Below are 22,548 nucleotides of genomic sequence, written 5' to 3' on the forward strand. Positions count from 1 at the left end.
AGCCTTTCAGATTTGGTGGGAAGACGGAAGAATTACATTGGATCCCAACAGCAAAAACAAGTAACAATGTCAAAATTTTACATGAACCAGCACAGCAACATGATGACCTGAAACTCCCTGATTTGCCCTCATGTTGATAAAGAAATCTGTCTCTGATGGGAATAGGGGTTCATATTTGCCAGTCTCAAGACACCTGGTTGTAGGTGGTTACCACTATGTGAAAACAACCAGCAGACTCAACTGATTCAAACACGAATGGACTCAAAAATGCACTTATTTCAACAAAATGAATCGACTTGTGTTTACTAGACAATTGTTTACACTCTGAGCTTTTAGTGGCATCAATGAGTAAAGAAAAATCCATACATTTACAGGAGATTTAGAGGCAGAGCTGCAAGTGGAGATCAGATTTCACACCCTACAGATAGCCGACAGGTCACCACTGTGTCTGTGTGTTTTAGTTATTTTCTGTGGATTGTGGTGTGACCACAGGGGTAGATTTGGAGGGATTAACCCTCTGCTGGGAAAAGGGAGCAAGTTTTCTTTTAAATTCTCTGACTGAGCCGGTAGATCACATTAATGAAACATAATGTGCGAACTTCATGTGACATGGTGGATGGAAAATACACCTCTCTCCCAACCCATTTCTTCTGGAAAACATTGCAAGACTTTAAAAGCTACTTTAAAAATCTAAACCAGTGACAAGCTGTCTGTGTGCTGCCACTAGAGTGATGTTTCTGTGTCGTCCTCACATTATCACCTGGGCGATTATCGTGTGTTGCAGGTTGAAAGACAGGGGTCATGGTTATCCAGGAGAGGGTTAGTCCCACTTCAGAAATCACATTGTCCACTTATCTCTGCAGCTCAGATAAATGCTGCAAACTGTTTTTTTTTTGCATGTTTGTTTGGCTGATCTCCTGCTTTCAGATGATAAAACTATCAGTTCAAATCTATCTTTAAGTCTGGATTTTTTTTTCTGAAGCATTTATGTTAACATATTTTTGTGATTTTAGAGTTATTGCTGTAAATAGAAAAACATTTAAAGGGTTGTATCATGTATTTTCCATTTTGTATCACAATCAAGTAGCTAGTAGTCTCCACATTCACCAGATCCTTATCTAATACAGCAACTTGGAAGTGGTGAAACTCTATAATGCCATCATTTAAATATGGATCAAAATCTCTGAGAAACATTTCTAATGCCTTGTTGAACAACAAATTTAGGCAGTTCTGAGGGGCTCCAGCCCCCTACTAGCAAGATGTGCCTAATAAAGTTGTTATAATTAATTTAGATGTGAAAGACATTAATAAATACGTTTGTATACATTTATGCAAACAATAAACAACTTAAGGAACTTGCTTTGAAGTAGATTACCAACTACCTGCAACATTTTATGCTTTGGAATAATCCATTGGTTGTTCAGAATATCTAAATAATGTGTAATCAGAGAAATGGCCGAAAGGTTTAATATTGAAATGTGAAAGTTTTACAGAGTTTTAAAAACAAAATAATTGGGCTTCCCATCACAGAATTCAGTAAGATACAATGCTTAAATGGAATTGTCTGCTTTCTCTTTTACACTGAGTTGATTATTTTGTATGATGCTCATAAAACCTTTCATTTTCCCTCTGGTATGCAACAAGCAAGACATGTTTCACCATCCTTATGTTCTTTTAGTCTACACAGTGAATACACTGAGTGTTTGAGGGCTATTCCCCAGACATGTTTCCTCCCTCTCGCCTTGAACAGGTGGGAAAGTTGCAGGTAGGTCACTATAATGAATCTCCCAACACTGTTTTTGTGAAAAGATCTTTTCTGTTCTCTTCCAGATGCAACCGGTGCTCCAGTCTGTGAGTCACCGTGTCTGTTGAGACGCCCACCACAACGATGTCACACCTGAGTGAAGCCAGACATGCCTGTGGGGCTCAGTGATGGAAGCAGCTTTGATTTTTACAGACATTTCCATAATTCTACCTATAAATCATCTCTCCGACTAACTTCTGGTCTCAAATTTTAGAGACAAAACAAGTCTGAGGACAGAAAAAAAGAGAATTGTTTGCATTTCTCACCTCATTAAATGCTTGACAAAAATGCCTTTTGTGAGATTAAGAAAGCTCTATATACTGTTTCTGTAAAAAGGGAAAAGTCTGTGCAGAGAGAACAGTCAGTAATAAAATAGTAAAAAAAAAAAGAAAAAAAAGCTCTTTGGAGAGAAATTTGGGCTGTAACATATCTTTCTGACAGGACTGTAAAACTTAGAGTTAGAAACTTGGCCTGTCTACTGTATTTGTGTGCAACTAAACTGAAATTTTGCGTCAGCTGTTGGATCTCAGTTTTCTCTGTTACATCATCCATTCATATTCTATCTGCAAAAAAACAAAGTTAAAACTTATTCTGAACCCTGTTATCCTCAAGTAAATTTAATATTAGGCTGTAAATTTAAAAAAAATGATTTGATTTGAAAGCAGCCTCTCTTTTCTTACAGTTATTCTCCTGCCACTTCCTAATGTAGTGTACATTTCTAAGGCTATTTGGGAATTTTCTTTCATACAGAAATTAGACTTTGACATCCAGTTTTTAATGCAAAGGCTATGAATCTTTCCCTCCATTTGCTGCTACAAAAGCTTAAACTATTTTAGGAAGACTGTCTGTAAATTTAGAAGTGTATTTGCTAAGATTTCTGACCCTTCTTCCAGAATAGCACGTTGGAACATCAGACACTTTTGTTGGAGGTGAAGGTTGCTGCTCTAGCTCATCCCAAAAGTGCTCAGTCAGGTTGAAGTCAGGACTCTGATCAGTCCAGTTCTTCTCTACTCTTCTCTACCATGTCTTTATGGAGTTACTTTGTGCACTGATTCACTATTATGTTACAACAGGAACAGTTTGTTCATTGCAACTTAGGTGTTGAGGCCAACCCATGAAAATTTGTCCCACACACGCTAACTCTTCTTTACCTCAAAGTTTACACTTTGCATCACATCTTAATTCTTGGACGCAGCTGTTTAGACACTGAAACCCTTTCCAAAAAGCTTTCTATGCACAGATCTGGAGCTAATCTGGAGCCCACATGAGGCCTGAGGGCTGTAGCTGGTGACTGATTTCAATGATTTTGAGGCAATATAGTGTATGTTAACAATAGATTTTTCAAATGCTAAATGGAAAAGGATAGAAGCAACTTCCATGAATATCTATGCCACACATCAAAACCCCCAAAGGAACAATTATGGAAATTATTTTTCACAAAACAAATTAAATCAAAGCAAATGCATCCTGCAAAATTCCTCCTTGCACCATTTGTTTAGGTTAGATGGATCACCATGTCAGCCTGTTTTTATTAATGAACTCTGAAATGACTTAACAATACATTGTCCAGCAGTTGCTCTTTCAAACAGTGGTTTCAGAGGCAGCAGGTGTGCTGAACTATAGAGCTCACTTTCCACATGAGTAAGATGTGACTCACTAGTGAGGAATCCAAGAAGAAAACTGGGCAGGAAAAAACCCAAAAACAAGGACCAGACAGAGAGCTCTATGGACAATAACGACCAAAGGAATTCAGGTTTGGTAATTAGTAAAATGAAACCCAGTGTTCAGGCAGTGGAAAAACAAATCAACTGAGAAACATGCAACATTGAAAAACAGAGGCAAAAGAACAAGCAAAACAAGACAAACTTAATAAGACCTAAACTTGATCTGTATTTTTATTTTTATTATTATTTTTTTTTTCAGTTTTATTCATTTTCAATCTCCAAAACCCTTAGGAAACTATGAGTGGTATGGAGCTGCTCTTGTTATTGCTCTTCTGTTCTCTTTACACTACAGTTAAACTTTGATTTTGATTCCTCCATTTTTGTTGACATTTCAACTTTCCATTCAACCAATAAACAGTCAAACTAGGTGGAGGGTGGGTTTCAAACGAGGTGCAGCACATTCCACAAATATCTTTGTTATTCAAATAAATCTAAAGTAGATAAAATAGTTCAGCTGTTGTTTCGGATGCTGCTAGAAAAGACTAATGAAGAGGATTTTTCATGTTTTAAATTTGTTTCTATGTTGAACTTTTAAGATATTTTCAGTTTACTCATAAATCTTGAGTGTGAAGTGTTCTTGAGTCTTACAGAATGTGCATTTTGGTTTAATTGCTTGTGTGCTAAGAAAAAATATCTACTTTTTTGAAAAGATGCTTATTGTTGTAGATCTTCCGTAGATGCTTCTTTTCCTGAAGAAAAAAAAACTATTTGTCTCACTTCTGACTTGTCCATGTTCTGCAAACCTCTTTCCTGCTTTATGTCACATAACTGAAATATGTAGTTCTACACAATATTTGGGGGAATTGATTCTCCTCTAACCTTATTATATAAGTACTTAATCAGAAAAAGAAGTTCCAAATGCAGAACATGTTGCTTAGCTGAAAGCAGGGAAAGATCTGTTGTGATTCAAAGTGGGACTGACAACTGTAGGGAAGTGTGGACAGAGCTACTGCGGCTCAATGAGTCTCACAGAATCCATGATGACAGCTTCAAATCTGACTGATGCTGGAAATGGCTAAAAAAAGACCAGCCTGGGCTTCTGGTGCATTTGCTCAAATTGTATATCTTTTATTTTAAAAGGTGAGATTTCAAATTTAAATGGAAACCTGAAGGTCCCAAATAGGGAAAAGGAAGCTGTGTTTTATCTGAGTCAACACCTTACAGTTAGAGAGGAAATGGGGGTTAATAAAAAAAACAGGAAATACAATAGAAGGAAACAGGAAATGGGGGAAGCTATTTCTGACACACAATATGATCAGTTTCAAATAAAAAAATAAAAAAGATACTTTGATACCTACGGGAAATTAAGTAAAATGGTCTGTATAAAAAGTTTATAATAAAACATACGTTTCTACGGGTAGTGGAGGAAAACGCAGCGAAAACAGAGAAGAGTTGATCAAGGTTTTCTTATTCCGAAGTGAATAGCGACCTCTGCTGGTCAATGGTAGCAACTTTTCAACTTTGGAGCCCTATTAAATAAAAAAAGAATTAGTAGAACTATTTAAAATCTAATTAAAAAGTTAAACTGGAAAAATAGCTGCAGAGATGCTGTAAAGTTTACAGGCATTTGTATTTAGGTTCATTTGACCTGAATTTTATAGAGGCAACAGATGGGGTGTAAGATATTTAAAAATTTCAAAGGGTTTATGTCAAGGCTGTGATAGGCACACTGTATGTTTGCAACATGTTGCAAAATTTCTTTATATGTGCAAAGTTGATGAGACTTATTTGTGAATCTTCTACTTCACATTTATGCATCACTTTGCATTAGTCACAAAATATCTAGGTAAATTTTGCACTGTTGTTGTGCTTTAGAGATCTTTTTAAATGAGACTGCAAAACTTGCAGGGAAAACAGTCTTTATTTTGTCATATCAGAACCAAAATCAAAATAAACATACAAGTCAAAACCCAAAAGACACTAAATAAGAACATCAGCCAATTTCTCCCGTCACAAACAAAAAATTCACACATTGCACATTTCAGTCTCAAAGATTAGAAAATTCAAGTCATGGTTTCAGATTTTATGACCAAACACACATTTTAGTCTTTCATTTCACATCACAAAGGGAGAATTTCTTAGTAAGTGTTTGCCCATACAAAGGGTCTTACAAGAATTAAAGACCTTTGAGCTGTAATTCTCTCTGAACAGGTTAAGTGATCTGATCCTCGGCTAATCCAGCTATCGCTGCCTTTAATCTTTTAATCCAGTTTTCTCCTAAACTACAGATTAGGTTAGATTTGTTGAAAGGTAGATGGGCCCCTTTTGTCTTGTTTGAAGCACTGTGGTGGAAAATCTGACCACACAAGCTCCATTTTAAAGTTTTCAAGTGTTACTGAAAACAACAATAAACCTCTGTATACCTCACATCATGGAAGGATGCAAGCATCACTTTACAGAGATAAGGAGAGAGGAATGCACATTTCACCTGCCCTATTACTGAGGCACAAATTCAATTGTTGCAGGATCAACATTTAGGCTGTCTTAGATAAGTAGACACTAAACATTTATTCTGCAACATTTACTTCTACAGTTCAGTGTGCGCTGAACTGTAGAAGTAATCCACAGTTTAATATTTAGTCCAGGATCAATGTTTATACACGCCACGTCCCACCTTTTATGGTTCATTGATTGAAAAAAAAAAAGGTTTTAATGTCTTTTTACCTTTAAGACTTGAAAACAATCAAATGAGATTATAATGAAATAAAGTTAAAGTAAATGTGATTTGCTGTAACATTTTGTAAGAATGTTAGAAGACATCTTTGTAGCGATCAGTTGGTCTTATTCACCATGCCCTTGGTTTTCAGCTCTGCCAGCTTGCTGGTAACAAAGTTCCACTTAAAGGAGGCCTCTTCGCTGCTCCCTCCCAGCGTCACATATTTAGAGAAGCTGTTGTTGCTGCTGCTTCCTGCTTCCGTCTCCTCAGTCGGGCCGACCTGCTGCTCCTCCTCTGCAGCCTGAGTCGCTCCTTCCTCACTTGACTCTGCCACACCCTCATTTGCAGCTGCAGCAGCAGCTTCGGCCTGCTTCTTTGCAGCAAAGTTGGTTGCAAAACTATCCCAGAATCCACTGCGCCTGGTCGGTCGAGGAGGTTCTTCAGGTTTTACTGCGAGAGGGCTGAAAGTTCAGGAAAGTCATGGGTGTTATTGACCTTGTGCTTCAATAATGTATCAAATCCAATTTAGATTAAAAAAAGGATGGATATAATCAAAATTATTCAGCTTGATGAGAAATTCTTAATCTTGAAGCAGACAAACTGAACTTGAATTGGGATAAAGATGATGAGATTTTCTTTTAATGATAAAATTACTTTATTAACTCTTCACTTCAGGGCCTCAGAGAAACATTTCATACAAAAGGTCTTACAGACTTTACATTAATACAGTAAACCAGTCATGCAAAAAACGCCTCTGATTTTGACACCAATAAACTGGAACGTAAATACGCTCTGGACTCACTGGTCAGCGACAGGCGGGCACTCGGTCTCCTCCAGAAGCTGGTGCTCATCCTCTTTGTTGAAGAGAGACGAAAACCTGTTCCAGCTTTTAGCCCCGGCCCCCTGCATCTGAAAAAGAAGACACGCAAAGTTCATATGATAGGATAGGATATATTTCTGGTTTTCTAAAAGACCACATTGCTTATAAACTCAAAAGAGGAGCTTTAATTGTATTCCCTGTCAAGACATGTATTGCACTGACTTGTCCTTGTATGTTGACATTTATCAGGTCGGCTGATAGCATACCTTTCTGGCCAGCTGAGAGACGGCGTTGGGCCCTTCATCCTCCTGTATTGGACTCATGTCATGTTCTACCTCTGTGACCTGCAACAGCATTGAACAAAATGAATGTACTTCACCTTTCCACCTTCCAATGTTCAATTAATGCAGTAGACCAGAGTTTCTGTAAAGATACCGCCATCTAGTGTGCGTTCTGAATAATGCAACCTCCAGAAACTGTGGTAAACTCTTATTTGAAGCACACATTAATTGTTGCCTTCCAAGAATACACATTGTATTGTGTGACACTGGGGAAAAATACATTATTTTCTCTTATCTATTGCTCTATTACCTTGCAAAATAATTTAAAAGTCGTTTAAATGTGACAAAAATAAGTTCTTAAGATCCAGAGAAACCTCTATTAGTTTATAAATTATGGACATAATCTTAATAAACATGGGGAACTAATATTTAGTTTTGTACTTTTTACCTTTTTGTCTTTCTTTTGGTTTTGTTGTTTTGTTTGCATTTCCTTCTAATTCATGCAAAGCACTTTGAACTGCCTTGTGGCTGAAAATGTGCTTTACCTTCCCTAAACTGACTTGCTAAGCAATAGGATCTGTAAACTGTAAACTCTCTCCACACATGCAATGCATTATTTCGTCCTAACAGGAACTCTAGCATTTCAACGAGAGCACAAGTTGAAGATGTCAGCTGATATGATCTGAGTGTGCGCTGAAGAGTTGGCTATCTGTCTCATCCCCTGTCAGTCAGGCACTGGAAGGCCAACTAATCCGCTTGCTCAGCTCCAAACTGAGATCGAATTTCTCTGCTCTGCAGCGAACTGGGTCAGCACAGCACCGTCTGTTGCAGCAGCAGCAATTCCAGAAAGAACTAAACCTGCTGCAATGGAAAATAGACAAGTATTTTGTTCTTCAAAATGTAAAAACTCTCTTCCTAAGAGGTGATCTTGGAAAAAATGCCAAAGATGCTTTGGAAATTTGATTGTTGCAGGTATTTTGCAAGAAGTAGTTTCCACATTAAGGGTAGCCTCAGAGCTTGGCTCCTGTAGATGAAATGATGGTTAAAAGTTAAAAAAAATATTCATTTCCTCAAATATATTTTTTAAAGATAATGTATATATTTTCTTGCTTAAGCTTTTAATTATCTTGTGTTTAGTTTGTTTTTTCTAGCTACAAAATATAAATCATATTCAACCCCAGTAGACAACTCAAAATGCAATGATGTTAAAATAAAATGAGTATTTCTAAACTAATATGCCCATGTCTGAAGTCTCAGACAATATTTAACATAAATTAGTTAAAATACAAAGGACAATACATGGTAACATCATTCATCAAGTTTCTTTCATATCAAAAGGACATCATGCTGCAAGATGTAGCTAACTTTGTTTCAAATATTACAAAAATAAAACAAGTGACCCGATCTTGGTGTTAATCGTGAGATTTCTCAGATTTGATCATTTATCTCATACTTGTGTGTAAATCCTTTACCTCCTCTGCAGTATCCTCCTCATACTCAGGATTCAGAGTCTTCATCACTTTGCCTTTATAAACCTTCCACATGGGATTCATGTTTGCACAAATTGATGCTCAACGCTCAGAGGAAACACCTGTGAAGACCTCTGTCTCTCCAGTCGCCCACCCTCCACCAAGTCTCCACTTCCAGCTTCAGGACGTCTCAGTTGGGCCTCAGCAGACCTGTTTCCATGTGGGAAAACATTCAGCAGGTGGTAAACACAGAAAACCTCTTCAGAATGAACGTTGGAGTATTTTCATACTCTCCCTTTGATCAGATTTGGTCTATTTCTTCAGACCAAACAGGTTAGCAGCAGCTGCCGTTCCAACACGGTGTCTGCACAGGTAAAACTAGGAACTCGTGTTGCTCGTGCATGAAGCCAAACAAGTGTGAATGCACATGCACTGGCATTCGTCACAGTACATTATACCTGCCTTGGTTACTTGGAAACAGGTGTGGATTTCCTCATCTATATTTTAGAGGGTCTCTTTTTGCAGAACCAGAGTCTTTGTCTGCCAACTTTGGTAGGATGGCTCCTGCACACACAAGAGCTAATTACAGACATGGGTATGTTAGTAAAGACAACCTGAAATGTTATTTTATCCCTTATTTCAACTTCATATGGATCCTTAATTTGTGTTTGACACAAACATAAAATCCTAGCTTTGTTTTGCTAAATCTTTTTGAGTCTGAGTTGTGTTTAGGGATACTGTGTATTTATGGAAACTCACCTTCACGCCGTGTTTCTGTTACATGGCCACTTCCTCATTGTCCTTTTCACAGATGAGATTCAGGTGTGCAGTGAGTTTTTTTTTTTCTCACTCTGACACCTGGCAACCTGAGATGGCTGTCTGCTGCTGTTAGATAAAGATGTATAAAGCTCTGACAAATGATTGTATTTCACCAGAACTTTGCAAAGTTTTGCTTTTTTGACTCAATTCATCCTGATTAATGAAGATGTTTGTATTAAACTTAAATGTTATATTTATTGTGGTAAAAACTAATGCTTTAACAAAAGAAAGGACTGATTATAATCTTGATTATCCAGCAAAGAAATAGGATCTAACTTGTGTTGCTGTCCTGTTCCTGATAACAGATTAGCAGTGATGAAGCTGTTGAGTCAAACAGATCCATCATTTGAAAATGAATAATACATTCAAGTGAGTAAACAACACAACTACTTCAACACATCTGTGGCTTATTTGAAGGGAAGCCAGTTTGCTTGGGCTGCTCAGGTTTCACTCAGCAAATAAAGGTCACACCCAATGATTTATCAGAGCCGACACACAGGACAGTGCAGAGTGGGTTGGTGGATGGCCTACTTATATTTTTAGGGAACTTAAAGTACCCTAAAAACACAAGCTCATCAAGTCTTGCTTACTTATGGAAGTATTTGCGTTCTTTATAGTAAAAAAATAAACTAAAGTTTGCAATGTTCTGCACTTAATATGGATTTGTTAAAAATGTACCTGTTTCACAAGAACGTTGTTCATGATGTGATATTATCAAAGTTTATCAGCATGTTGACACTTTTATTGCCATAAGGCCCACTTATGCCTTTCATGCTATAAAAGGACAATTTCATCAATAGTTACTGTTTCAACAGTACTTCAACACCTGCACAGAAAATGTTTTACATAAATAGTACAAAAGAAGTAGTTAACATGTCTGTTTTTGTAAATAAATGTTAAATAATAGTATGTCCTATTTTTATTACACAGCTCTTCTGTTTTCTAGATTAAACACTAAGAGGCTCAGCCACCAGATGGCTCCAGAGATTTTTTAACAAATTCACATTGGATTTGGTGATGTTGAAAGACTTTCAGTGCTTCTCAATTCCAGTCCTCAGGACCCCCTGCTCTGCGTGTTTTAGCTGTACCCCTATTTCAGAACAGCTGATCCAAATGATTGCATTACCTGTTCTGCAGCCATCAAGTACTGCAGAAGCCTGTTAATCACTCATATATTCAATCCAGGTGTGTGGCAGCAGGGAAACACCTAAAACATGCAGGGCAGGGGGGCCTGAGGACCGGAATTGAGAAGCACTGCGAGTTAGCTTAAAATTCAGCTTGGACATGCAGCTGTTAAGGTCAGACTAACAAAAAGTATTTACAGAATCTAACTTTATTTCTTGAACACATTTATCAAGTTGATCATCTTAATTCTGTAACTGTCTTATCATTTCTATTGTTTTTATTATTATTATTTTTATTATTATTATTACTGTCAAGAAAGTCCAGTGTTGGACCTCAGGCCAAATATCTTTGGGGATATGAAAACAGTATTTTTTTTTTCTCCAGGGGTTTTTTTGTTGGCTCTAGTGTCCCTTATATGAAAGTAGGCTGACAGGAAAGGAGGGAAGACATGCGGCAAATGTCGCCAGGTCCAGGAATCGAACCTGTGGCCGCGTTGAGGACTCAAGGCCTCCAAACGTGGGTCGCGCTATCCCCTACACCACCACAGCACGCCCAGCAGTATCTTTCTTGATGTTTTCTGTGAATGTTAAAATAAGTTTTTGTAATTGCATGTTTTAACTAAATATTTTCCTTTTCAACAAGACGTGCTCCTGCAGAAGTTCCTCACAGTAGATCTAATTAGTACTTCTTAACTTGGTTTAGTCTTGTCTTACTTTGAAATTGCAAACTTTTGGCAAGAAACTTTGAATGACTTAAGAATGAGAATGACCAGATTCTACTTAAATCTAAACAAATACTATCCTATTTTTAAAATAATGTATTTTTGTAGATGCACTTTTTGTGTTTTCCGTAGGTAGTCGATTCTTTTACTGTAGACTTGTCATCACTGTTCTCTTTACCACCAGAGGGTGGCGACAGTAAAACACTCCCATCCTCTGGAGTGTTACTTAAAAGATGTGGAACAGAATGTACAAAACACAGAGAACATTTTAACATACATCTGCATGCCACAGTATCACATGCATGACTCAAAATAGTCAAATATTATTAAATCTGGCATTATCTTTCCAAGATTAAATGCCATAAAATCTAAGGTTTGCATTTCACTTATGAGGAAAAGTAAAGTTTTATTTTTGAAGAGGAAAATGGGACCAAAAACAAAACATGACAAAAGTTAAACTTCAAGATGTATTTGATGAATTTATTTTTGCTAAACAGACCTCAAACCTTCAAAGTATTTAAGATGAGACATTGAAGGAGTGAAGAACTTTCATTGTCGACAAATTCAATAGAGCAGCTGGAAATATGGCCAGAGGGCTAAACAGAAGCAAGAGAGTCAAACTGGTTCCTTTTGTTAAGTAACGTTCAGTAAACTAAATTATGACAACAAACTCGATGTGACAGATGGATTTATAGGGCAATCACCAAAATTCATGGAAATAAGGAGAACAAGATCTGAAGTGTGGAGGAATTTTTCTGCCATAATCCAAGAGAACATTTTCAGTCCGAAAGCAGGACTTCGTGGCGGAAAAATTCCTCTATACCATACTGAAGGCTATTCAAAGTATGATAAAGGGTTGTTTGAGTAATGATATTTAATCATGTTTGTGAAATTTGCAAAAAATTAAGGAAACTGTTTTTGTGCACCATTAATAAACACCAATTTAGCCCATTAGACTTCATTTTTGTGCAAGAATGAATAAATGTTACAAAAGCTTCTTTTTTTTCAAAATCATGCCCTGCATTTGTTTGTTCTCACAAACTTTTTTCCTGCATATGATTTTTGCAGTTTTTACCAGCATTGCATGTAAAGACACTAACATTTTAGTGTATCCAGGGTCCTTATTTTACAATTCAACTACTTTACAAATCAGTTCCAGTTTATATTTTGAAGAGAGCATGTCTTAACATATATTATCAGATAATGCCACATATTCTGAACTAGAATTCAAAATGAATGCTCAGATTGTCTTCATCCCATGTGACGAAGCTTGAGCTATTTTGCAAAAAATAAAATGGGTGAAAGTGTTAGTATATAGGCGTACAAAACTCAGAGACATACCCAAAAGAGCTTCTATTTAGTTATAGTCTAAAAAACTATTGATCCTGGGTTTTTATTACATTGGGAGGCTGCCAATTTTTTGTTTTACTTATAAAATGTGAAAATCATGACTCATTTTTATTCCACTATGCAACATACCATAATGCACTACTTTCAGGTGATCTGTTACATAAAATCTCAATAAAATACATTTATGCGTGTTTAACTAAGTGTAAAAAAAGGGGGGGAAAGGCTCAAAAGTTCATCCTACTCTGAAATGTAGCAAAGAGCATAAATCTGGAGTTAAAATAGCAGTTTCTCATAGTCAGTAGATGCCGTGTTGTCTTTCACCACTTATTAAATCTGAGAAAGACCTCAGTTATATTTATAAGGTCCTGTGTGTCAGGATAAATTAGATTGGATGATAAGTCATAAACACATTCTGAACAGCAGAAATTTTGCTGGGCTTTCTGCCATCACACACTGGTGATAAGAACATCTCACCCTCTGAGGTTTGTTCAACACTGAAAACAAATTTTCTACACGTTTACATATTTTGTTATAGCTGCTATGTCTGAACATTTGTTTTTATATTTTGCAGCCTCACAGATGCAGTCCTCCTTTGACCATTATTCTCTGGTTTATAGTACAAATCACCAGCTTTGCCTTTAACTTTACAAACAGCTGCGTCTTAAAAATTTAAAATAATAAACACTATAAAATGAAAATCATTCTGTATCTCATTTCTGTGAAAGTGGGTGTATTATCAGAACACATGACATGATAAATTTGTCCTCATCCATCTAAGCGCCCTGTTTGCAGGATATCGTCACCTCCTCTCTCCAACTAGTATCCATATAACCGCTTCCAAGAACTTGTTAACTTAGTCTACGTGTGAAGGGAGGGTTAAAACTTTCATAGAGCTGATGCGTGGTCAGAATTACGCTCTGGATGTTCCACACCAAAATAGATGTGAATATAAAGACACTCATTTGAGAACACGAAGACAGGATGAGACATGTGTTTAATAGGGAAAGGGTGTGAAATGAACCCCGCTGCGTTTTGCTCCAGTATCTAGTGCCAGGTCCTGTATTAGAAATACCTGCATGATAAAAATATGATAGAGAAGGTCAAGGCCCTGTTGATGCTAACTATCAAATTTAAATAAATGCTTTTTCTCTTTCAAACTGCAAGTGCTGATGACATTGTTGATGCAGGGAAACCTAAGTAAGCAGAAAGGGATTTTTTTACCTTACAAAGCAGGATATTCAGAAGTAGTATTGATAGTTGTATTGTGTAGCCAGTTTTCAAAACATTTTCTACCATGACCAGCTACTTTATAATGTATTTTTCTTTTATGGATGACTTTGGGTTCAGTTAGACATATTTTCTTCAGTTGTCACTGGAGCCCATACAGTTGCTAAGCTAAGCTAACTCTGAGCTATGACAGCTAAAATAATTAGCTCCGGTTTTTAAAAGTACTGAAGTTGATGTGGCTGAAAGTAGAGTTTTGAAGGCATCAGTTAGCTTAAACATAATAAATTAATCAAATGGATAAATAATTTTCTCAACTCTGATTATCAAGAGCTACCGTCCTGAAACTTTTAGGTGAATTCTTGCTTCAACAAACCTGAATCAAATGGCTAATCACCAGGCCTCTTCAGAACTTGAGGAGATAATTGAGTCATTTGATTCAGGTGTGTTGGAGAAGGGATTCATCTAAAAACTACAGGACAATAACTCTGAAGCGCTGGAGTTGGAGGCCCTTGGACTGATTTAAAACAAATTCTCACTTACTTCATTTTCTGAGCACCCTTTGTCTTGTTCAGAGTAAAGGCCCGACAGGGTGACAAGGGGGCGTGACATTGGTTGCTCTCTGCTTGTCAGTCCTTTGGATGGCTAACAAAGGAAGAAATCACCATGCAAGCCCACACTCCCACCAAAGGCCGATTTAGAGCAACCAATTAACCTAACAAGCATGCTTTCTGGACTGTGGGATAAAGAACGGAGGATACAGGAAAACAACTGATACATGCATAACCTTCTTAGCTGACATTACCTACCACTTTACATGAAAGTTTTCTAATAACAGATGCAAAGGGATTATTTTTTTTTAATTCTTAATAAAAACATTGATTAAAAGGTTGAAAGGTTTACAATCACCCCAATTTGACTGTGGCATTTGAACTACAGTATGCTTTACTGGATTCTGCAACTAATTTGCTAACTTCTTTTCTGAGAAAGCTCTTTAAAAAAAAATTTATGGGTTGCTTACAAAAACTTAAAGTAATTAAGGTAATAGTTTTCTCAAAAAGAAGATAGCAAATTGCAGAATCCAGTGGTGTATAGTCCAAATGTCATGGTCACATTGGGGTGATGTCATTGTCAATGAATGCAAAATCGGGGGTCATAATAGACCCACAAGCCAATGAAAGTGTAGTTGGAATGGTGTGGTAAGCTGCTTTAATATAGACAAGAACAAAGGAGGCCGGTAAACAAAAAAGATATTATAAAACCAGTTCAGTCCTGATCACTTCAGTCACACATAAAAAGTACACATCTAAGGTATAGTGAATTTGCAATTTCTAGATGCAAATAAGTTTTGTAAGCAAAGAACTACAAACACACATGTCCACACACATGTAAATGACCATAAATCTATTTTGGTGACATCCTGTTGCATAAACTCTTCTGCCTATCCATATTTTTCCATGTTCCCTCATGTTTAATAGGGCTCCAGAGCTCTTGAGTTTCAGCACAGTCCTATTCCATCATGCCAATGATTGTGTAACACATAAGGCATCTCCACTTACCTTTCAGAGCAGGATTTTACTGTTGTCATATTTCCATCATCAAACCGGCTTGTGGCTCCGGCTCTACCAAGGAACTCTTACAGTTATTAGAGCCAACTTCTTTTAATGACATGAAAGAGTGAAGATAAATGCCATTGGATGGGGCATGAAATGCAGAATGGCAGGATTGTACTTATAAAAACGCTCTTCAAAGTCAAGTTTTATTAGCCTACATCACCTATGAAGGACAATTAGAGACAACGTTCTGTTCTGTGCCTGTACATGGAAAATATAACTAAGATAGAAATGAACATAACACTGGTACATTGTGCAACTGATACGTAAACCTCTGTTTTCCAGCACTGTGATTTGCTGTCATTTGTTTTCAGATCTGCTTTTAGTCACAACAAGATCTTAGAATCATGTCTGCATGCAAGAATAGTCTCCTTGTTGTGAAGTATTACTGGTATGAGGAGGAACATTTGGCAATGTGACACAATTTGTTTATTTTAGAGAGGAATCAGTGTTTGACTTTAACGGCTGCACACGTACACACGCACCTACACAAAAACACCACCATGGATGTTTTTTTAAATGTACCTGAGAGCTTGTGTGCTGATATGCATATGCATGTATTTGGTTAAAAGACTGCAAGGTCACTTTTGCTGGATAGCAACAGTGCTTTCAAGTCCCAACCCCATCCTTTCATATTCTCTGTACAGAACATGTTTTTTCATCCCGACTGTAAACTTGTTCAAACCGGCTACGTGGTTACATTCAGCGCAGCTGGAGGCGCTTCTCCAACCACAAGGCCTGCCATTTCACTCAACAGGACTCTAAAGTTCAGAACCAAGAGGAAAAAACACATTCAGTCACACAGTAGATTTCTAATGAAGAAAAAAAAAACACTTGCTGCCTTGAAAGAATCAGAGTAACACCTGGACACTCGTTCTGATACTGATCTTTTGACAGTTAAAAAAAACCTCAGGTGTTACATAGCATAAAACATTTTGAGCATGCTCAGAAAAGACAGAAAGCTCTGGTGAAGAGCAACAGAGAAAAAGTCAGTTTGTGAAGATATGTGAGCATCTTCTTTGGTGTTTGGCTTATTTACATTTGCACCAGTGTTAACCTTGATCCTAATCTTGTTGGTGTAGGTCAGTGTTTCTCAACTGCAGTCATTGTGGACCACTGCCCTGTATAGCTTAAATGTGTCTCTGTTCCAGAACAGCTGATTCAAATGATTAGATGACCTCCTCTGCATGCCATCAAGTGTTGGAGAAGCCTGTTAATCACCCACTTATTCAAGTCAGGTGTGTGGCAGAAGATAAACACCTAAAACATGCAGGGCAGCGGTCCCTGAGGACCGGAATTGAGAAACACTGGTGTAGGATTGATTATTTGCTACTTCTGCTATGAAAGTGTTTGCTGCAGTAAAGCAGTGTATGTTGATGCTGAATCTTTTCAAGTGTAAATTTTTGTTTTTTGTCACCTAAGAATCACACACGTACACACATTCCCTGCAAAACTTAGATATGCCCAAATATACACACTTGTTGAAGAAAAAAAATCCTTACCCCCACTTCCTCTTAAGCTATGATAAACACCAGGGTTGGCTTATGAAAAAAGGCATACAAGCCTGACTAAGAGCAAAACCAGTATGATTTCACATTTATGTCCTTCTATCAAATTAGAAGGGTATGACTTCTCAGCGTTTCCATCCTTGACATTGTTCTCAACCAACAACAGAAATATGGCACTAAAAACAGTCAAAAACACAACTGTCAAACTTTAATGCATTTAAAACACCAGATCATTACTGTGATAAACTATATTTTTACCTCTGTTTTAACATGAACTTAATGAGACAGATAAAATGCTGTAATTAGAAGCGACTTCTCCAGTTCAGCTTCCTAGTCTTTGAAATATGAATGGACTGGCATGTCAACATGAAAGCTGATCTTCCCACATGACTTTATCTGTATTTTCTCTGCAAGAATTCATTTGTTTACATATAAAAATATTGGACCAGAACTTACCAAAATAAGTCCTTATAACTGAAGTTTTGGATTTTGTTTTTCTGTGTAAGTATGATTTATTTACTTAACATATGAGCTGCAGCCTCATTCACCCATAGTACTGGGGATTACATCCTAACTTATGAACTGACAGTTTCTCCTTTCAATGAGGAGCCAATTTTGTTTGGAAGATATTTCACAAGACTGCAGTGGCAGTAAATTTTCAAGTGCTGAGTGAGCCCACCAGTTCTAACTGGACAAAGCCACTGATTTTATGACCTACATTCATATGAATCCCCACATGTCGCTGCTCTCCAGTATCTACTCACACCTGTCTTCAAATGTTTGATCCAAAATTAACCTACGCTGGCCTCGTTTGCCTTGTAAAAAAGCAATGGAGGCTGCTGCCAAGGAAAGATTAGATGCAAAGATTCAGATGGCCCAAGAGATGACATGAAGGGATTAGAAAGTGGGATCTATCATTCAACTCAGGACTGTCTTTATAGCAGCTTTGGGTGTGGAACTCCTGATTGACAACATGGTGTAGCTGGAAAGTTATCAGGTGCTGCATGATGCAGCCATGATAGAGAAGGAAATAGAGAAAAGGGTGTTGAAAGGGGAATTGGTAAACAGAGTAGAGCAACTGATGTTGGGGTCTGATCAACATATGTGGCACTATCCAGGCATGTGTTTAATGTACGCCAAGTTAAAAGGACTGTTTTTGAATTTGATGTGTACACTCAATACAGATTCCAGCATGCAAGCTCACGGAATAAAGCCAATAATGTGCTGGTATAAGCAGATGGCATGTAGCAAATGCATTATGTAGTATCATCAATATAGGGGCGAAATATTAGCTCACCTTGCCTCAGCACACTGACGGTAAATCACCCAGCCTACTTTAAAAGTTTAGGCAGACATGAAAATTTAGGTTGATGAACAGAGAAATGCATAAACGTAACCGTTAGGCATCATATCTTCATAAAAAAAAATGTGGCTTTAAAAAAAACTATACAAATTTAAACATATCTTTCAGGCATTTATTGTGAAGACACTGTATTTGATGTAATACATAGAATAAACAGAGTCCAATTGTGTGCATTTTAATCTCACTATAAATATAATGTACCTGACAATTATGTCACTGGATCTATAAATACATTATTTGGGGGGGATAGCACATAAAGTCCAAACAAGATAAGAGAGGTGAGATTCCTAAGAATTTATTAATTTTAAGTTTGCTAACTTTAGGACTAAAATAAAAGCCAAGATAAGAAGCAACATGCAATAAAAAATGAAATAAACAGACAAAATTCCAGACGCCTTTGGTAAATATTTCTGCAGATAAAAAGTTAAAACCTAACAGTTAAAAGTGGTAATCTGGTCAAGGTTATCTACTTTCATATAAAATAAAAAAAAACCTCAGCAAATGCTTTTTATGGTCTTAAGTGACATTTTATGCAACTTTTAATGACAGAGACAACTGTCAAGGGGCAGCAAAGAAGAGAATATGAAGCATTTAAAAGGCAGGGAGAGAGAGTCTATAATTCCCAAACCACTGCCTATTTCCAGCTCTGGCTCCCACAGCCGCTGGTGTTTTCAAAGCATTCCCCAGCATTAGAGTCAGGAAATCAGAGTCTGTGCTTCGTTTGTACAGCGGCTCAATGAAAGCCGCCCCATCAAAACCATGAGGGGATTAAAACAACAATCTCAGGCTGTGGATCTTAATTAACAAAGAGAACTGTGTGAATCAGAATGAATGCTTTCATAACTGGTGTTTTTCTACTTGGTGTTATTCTGTTTATAGAACATCTTCAAACGTCCATTTACTCAAACTAATACAAAAACAAAATGGGTTTTTTTTGTTTTTTTTCCAATTCAGCAGGTCAGTCTAAACATACAGACTGGAAACAATTCAAAACATACAGAAAAATCTATGATTTTTGAATTTACAATTTTAATGTGAAATTGTTAAACTTATTTACTGATAAAGTAAATGTGGAGAGGGGAAGGACAACTGGGAAGTAGCTTTGTGCCAGATGAAAAAGGAGAAATGATTTCAGGATGACGAAACTTAGCTGAAATAAACTATGAAACTAGCAACAAAAAAGAGAGAAAGTCTAACATGAATTATCTTTATTTTTTTGCTGCACAAAATGATGAGTGCAAGAACCATTGTTAGGATCTCCAAATAATTTTGCTTAAATTGTTCTGTCACCTTTTGAAAGTGGGACACATTCCATAAATCAATATTATTTAATCACCAATTTGAAAAATATATAGTATACTGAACTTAAACAAGTGAACTTTAAAAAGTACTTTTCTGTATGTCAAGAATTTATAACAGCCATGATAAATGATTATACATTAAAAATAATAGAGGCAAAAAAACAACAACAGAAAACAGACTAAAATAATTCTAGAAACGATCTAAGAACTCCATATTCAATGCTGGATAGATCCTGTTGGAAAATCAAGCAATGACCCATTTTTAGTTTTCTTGAACAAGTCACCAGAATTTTCTATAAATTTAATTCATATGTTGGACAGATTAACATGTCGTTTTTTTTGATAAAGCTCCCAGGACCCTTTTGAAGAAAGCCAGGGAGACTCCATAGCACATCACATTTAACTGTTCTGTATACATGGCATGAGATGCTGTTCCACAAAATATTTTGTTTTTCACATCAAATCCATTTTAAGTAATTGCAGCTGAAAATTTTAGCCTCAAGTCTTACTCTGACAAAAGTATGATTCCAAGATAAATTCCCTGTAGCATTTAACTACTGCTACATGTTTCTGTTTGTAACAGAAGGAAAGAAAATAAATTTTCTGGGAGGTTTTTTTTTTCCTACTTCCTTTATCATCGTCCTTATCAGTGCAGAGTTATGACATAAACATGAAAACCTGTCATGCTTGTTTGTGAGTCTCATTGATTTAAAACTTCTTATTGCAATGAATATGGGTAAGTTTGTTTGAGTGGCACACATACTAACATGATTGACAGCACTAACACCCTCGTCCTGACTCTGATTGGTTGTGTCTAGTTAGCCAAGAGAACACTGGGAGAAGGCAGAGGTTTTTTTCACAGATTATCTGTTTTATACTATACTGTCATGACATAGGGACAATTTCAACAAATACGTAAAAAATATACTTTTTCTAAATGTTATGCACTGCAGTATTAATGTGTAGTTTGCCATATGTGGTCAGTATCACTTAGATTGTGGCTAATAGTAATGGAAATCTCTAGGAAACTTTTAAAATGAAAATTAGCTTCCATTGTCTGCTCTTATTTCAAGCCTGGTTATTGTAGATATTAATTATTAATTTCATTGAGGCTGGGTGACATCATCTGGAAGTCATTAGCAGAAAAAACAAACTCTGTTGGGGAAAAATGCTCTTAAATCAGAGATAAGCAGCTTTGTGGTTAATACCAACAAAATGAAAGCCATAGGGAGAAAAAACAGATTAAGAGACAGAGTACGCAGCTACACATCACTGACAGAGCAGACTGATGGGCACAACTTTATTTCATTTTAATAAAAAGACAATATTTATAGTACAGAGTATTTTCAATAAATCTATATTGTTCGACTGGCTTGACTGCTGCTGATTGTGTAGCAGGGCGGGACTATCCAGGATCTCAGAGACAGTGTTCTCTGCAGTCTGCACGTTTGACAGCAGCCACATCAGCGGCGCTCCATGTGGAAACTAACTAAGAGTGACCCACCCCCTCCATGCTGTCCCTCGCAGTCTCCAGTCCGGCAACATGCTGAAACCTGGCACGTGCATGCTGCCGTCTCCTCAACCCGACTGCAGTAGGGGGTTAAAATGTGAGCTGATGTGTTCAAAGCACATCTCAAAACAAATGTGTGTTTATAAAAAGAAATTCAAAAGTACTGCTTCAAAAGTACAAAAAATATTAGGAGTAAGGGAAACAATAATGGTTGCCCCTTCTCAAGTTGAAGGTTGGATTTTTCCAAAATCATCAGTAGATCAAGTTACTGCAGTAAAACCAGAATATATCTGCAGACTTTTTATATAAACGGTGTCAATAAATGGGTCTAGCATCAGATATATAGTCTTTATTTCAAATGAGCAACAAATCAAAATTATTCAGTACCTCTTGATCTAAAAGTGCTTCAAATGCTTTACATTCATAATCTGGGTAAATATGTATCTATTAAAAACAACCAACAAACATGGTACAAAAACAAGCAACACTCCCAAAGTTGCTTTGACATAAATATTACATTTGTCATAAATGTTGACAAATGTAAGCCCCATTTGTCAACATTTATGTTCGTCAAGGTTCCTGATGTTGGCATTTGTTTATTTAAAGATAGAAATTAGATCAGGGTCAGCTTTACAGTCTGATTTATATCTTTTTCAGGGTTAAATGTGCCAAACTACTTACTCAAACCGTCTTCTTCCTCAAAACAAATTTAAAAAACCTCTCACTCTGAGATTTTGGATATGTGTTGTAAATGCATATATGTTTTGCAAATTATAACCTGTAATCTAAACACTGAATGCTAATCCCACCCACAATCCCCACCAATGACCTAATCCGCATCCTTCTGTCTCTCCGCCACAGAACCAGGCCGATTATTGTGACGCTTCAGCGGTCAACCAATGGTCACTCTTCATTTGGGGTCGTGTTCTCATGCCATCATCACGTAGATGCCAAAGTGAGATTTTTACCCAGTGACATGCAAGGTAGAGAGCGAAGGGGAGGAGCGAGTGGCGTGGGCAGAGGTTTTGGGAGGGTCACGTGGCGCCCAACGAGAACTCAGACTGTCACAGGGCATCACATCAGCCGGGAGCAGCCATGCAAACACAGAACAACTCCACGCCCTGCAAAATAACCGGGAAAACAGAGTACCTGTCGACAATTTCTGTTGAATTTCTATGCTTTATGTCCATGTATTGGAGGTTGCATTAATATTCTGTGACAAAAAAATCAGCTTAAATGGCTTTTTCCCATAATATACAC

General features: G+C 37.0%; 1 protein-coding gene across 1 annotated transcript; it reads right to left on the minus strand.

Annotated features, from left to right (window-relative positions):
* Positions 1 to 5,373: 5,373 nt before the first annotated feature.
* On the minus strand, positions 5,374 to 10,379 carry LOC116715851 (uncharacterized protein C1orf232). The gene is made up of 4 exons (XM_032556561.1): positions 8,758 to 10,379; positions 7,271 to 7,348; positions 6,987 to 7,093; positions 5,374 to 6,645 (listed from the first exon to the last, which is right to left on the minus strand). Exons 1-4 carry the CDS (start codon positions 8,836 to 8,838, stop codon positions 6,300 to 6,302), a joined length of 612 nt encoding a protein of 203 aa, XP_032412452.1. The 5' UTR covers positions 8,839 to 10,379; the 3' UTR covers positions 5,374 to 6,299.
* Positions 10,380 to 22,548: the final 12,169 nt, after the last annotated feature.

This window comes from Xiphophorus hellerii, chromosome 3 (assembly GCF_003331165.1).
Source record: "Xiphophorus hellerii strain 12219 chromosome 3, Xiphophorus_hellerii-4.1, whole genome shotgun sequence".
NCBI lineage: Eukaryota > Metazoa > Chordata > Actinopteri > Cyprinodontiformes > Poeciliidae > Xiphophorus > Xiphophorus hellerii.